The sequence below is a fragment of the Mandrillus leucophaeus genome, unplaced genomic scaffold (genome assembly GCF_000951045.1).
Source record: "Mandrillus leucophaeus isolate KB7577 unplaced genomic scaffold, Mleu.le_1.0 Scaffold313, whole genome shotgun sequence".
Lineage (NCBI taxonomy): Eukaryota > Metazoa > Chordata > Mammalia > Primates > Cercopithecidae > Mandrillus > Mandrillus leucophaeus.
Window position 1 is genome coordinate 409,628 of NW_012103288.1, and position 2,380 is coordinate 412,007.

Sequence of the window (2,380 nt, forward strand, 5' to 3'; positions counted from 1 at the left end):
TTGAGCTTGGGAGGTGGAGGTTGCAGCGAGCCAGGATGGTACCACTGCACTCCAGCCTGGGTGACAGAGCAAGAGTCTGTCTCAGAACAAAAAAAAAAAAAAAAAAATCAGCTGTGATCCAGGCACAGTGGTTCACGCCTGTAATCCCAGCACTTTGGGAGGCCAAGGTGGGAGGAGCACTTGAGGCCAGGAGTCCTAGACCAGCTTGAGCAAAATAGTGAGACCCCATCTCTACCCAAAAAAAAAAAAGTTTTTTGTTTTTTTTTTTAATTAGCACACCTATAGTCCTAGCTATGTGTGAGAGGGAGGCAGGAGGATTGCTTGGGCCCAGGAGTTTGAAGCTGCAGTGAACTAAGATTGTGCAACTGCACTCCAACCTGGGCAACAGAGCAAGACCCTGTCTTAAGACAAAACCAAGTTAAATGAAACAAAAAACAGCTCTGTTTAATTCTTAACGTTATATTATTTCCACTCTACCATTTGTATTTATGCCAGGAGAATTTGTAAGACAGTAGGCTTGTGGGTCTTCCAGTTAGTTCCTTTAGGTTGGATGCAGGTAAGAATATTTACAGGTGGGGAGCAGAGTTTTTTGATTTATGATAGTATTATGAGGGGCCCAGTAAATGTTAGAATAGTGCCTGGCACAGACAGTGCTTTATGTGTGTTGTCTCATTTAATTCTTAGGAAACTGAGGCACAGAAAATTTAAGGAAATTGCCCCAGATCACACAGCTAGTTAGGGGTGGAGTTGGGATATGAACCAAAGCAACCTGATCAGTCTGAGCGCTCAGCAACCACACTGTTCTGTCTACTAAAAAAAACTTGGTGAACTGCTTGTTCCAGGCCCAGGAACAAGTAGTAGGCCCTGGGAGTTCCTGGGAACACCAGTAGCCAGAGGAGGCCCTCACTGGAGGAGAAGATACCAGACTCTGGAAGCGAAGCTGAAGCAAGCCTAGCTGCTGACACTTTGAACAGTCCCGAACTGCTAGTCAGCTTGCCGAGTAGAATTGGGAGAGGCCAACCTATCAGTTGCAGTGTTGAAATGTGGCCACCAGGAGGCAGCACAAAGTTGGACTGGTAGCAGAAAAGGGCCTGGAGAGCCCACCTCTCATCCTGGCCTTTGTACTTCAGGGCTCACTCGCTTTGACCTGCTGGGTGACTTTGGACGCTTCAACTGGCTGGGCAATTTCTACATTGTGTTCCTCTACAACGCAGCCTTTGCAGGCCTCACTACACTCTGTCTGGTGAAGACCTTCACTGCAGCTGTGCGGGCAGAGCTGATCCGGGCCTTCGGTGAGAGGGAGTGAGGGTGCAGGCTGTTGGGGGGTGGTAGTTATCTAGGACACCCTGGATCACGGGTCACCCCGTCACCCCAGCAGGGGAGAGGGTGTGCTTCCTGCTTTGTGGGTAACATACCTCATCCACACATTCTGTGGCTTGGCTGTCTGGTCCCTAACGGACTGGACCTTTGACCTGCTTTTGACTGCCCATCTCCTCCTCTTCTCCAGGGTTGGACAGACTGCCACTGCCCGTCTCTGGTTTCCCCCGGGCATCTAGGAAGACCCAGCACCAGTGACCTCCAGCTGGGGGTGGGAGGGAAAAAACTGGACACTGCCATCTGCTGCCTAGGCCTGGAGGGAAGCCCAAGGCTAGCTGGACCTCAGGACCTGGAATCTGAGAGGGTGGGTGGCAGAGGGGAGCAGAGCCATCTGCACTGTAGCATAATCTGAGCCAGAGTTTGGGACCAGGACCTCCTGCTTTTCCATACTTAACTGTGGCCTCAGCATGGGGTAGAGCTGGGTGACTGGGTCTAGCCCCTGGTCCCAAATCTGTTTACACATCAATCTGCCTCACTGCTGTTCTGGGCCATGCCCATAGCCATGTTTACATGATTTGATGTGCAATAGGGTGGGGTGGGGGCAGGGAAAGGACTGGGCCAGGCCAGGCTTGGGAGATAGATTGTCTCCCTTGCTTCTGGCCCAGCAGAGCCTAAGCACTGTGCTATCCTGGAGGGGCTTTGGACCACCTGAAAGACTAAGGGGATAGGAGGAGGCTTCACCCATCAGCAATAAAGTTGATCCCAGGATTTGCTTTGTTTTTTTAAAGCGCCTGTCTCTGTGTGTATTTGAACAGCCTTGCTCCCACCAGTCCTGAGTCTGCCCAGTAAGAGAAGCAGAGGGGTCCTGCCCACCATCCTTTTCCTTCCCCTTCATCTATATTACTAGCATCCTTTGGGGACTTGGATCTGGTGTTAGGCCATGCAGTTGGGCAGTGGAAAACTCCTCCATCCTCAGTCTTGCTTAAAGCTGGCTTGTCCCCTGACTCCTTATATCCATGGCCTTAGGACATGGGCATAGGAGTAGGATAACCTCCCCCGGTAC

At 51.1% G+C, this 2,380-nt stretch overlaps 1 protein-coding gene across 1 annotated transcript in view; it reads left to right on the forward strand.

Moving 5' to 3' along the window:
- Positions 1-2,104, forward strand: part of LMBR1L (limb development membrane protein 1-like) — a 14,517-nt gene extending 12,413 nt beyond the window's left edge. The window contains exons 17-18 of the mRNA XM_011987602.1: positions 1,131-1,292; positions 1,508-2,104. Of these exons, the coding sequence (XP_011842992.1) occupies positions 1,131-1,292; positions 1,508-1,575 (230 nt within the window). The 3' untranslated portion in view covers positions 1,576-2,104. The remainder of the gene's footprint in view (positions 1-1,130; positions 1,293-1,507) is intronic.
- The last annotated feature ends 276 nt before the right edge of the window (positions 2,105-2,380 follow it).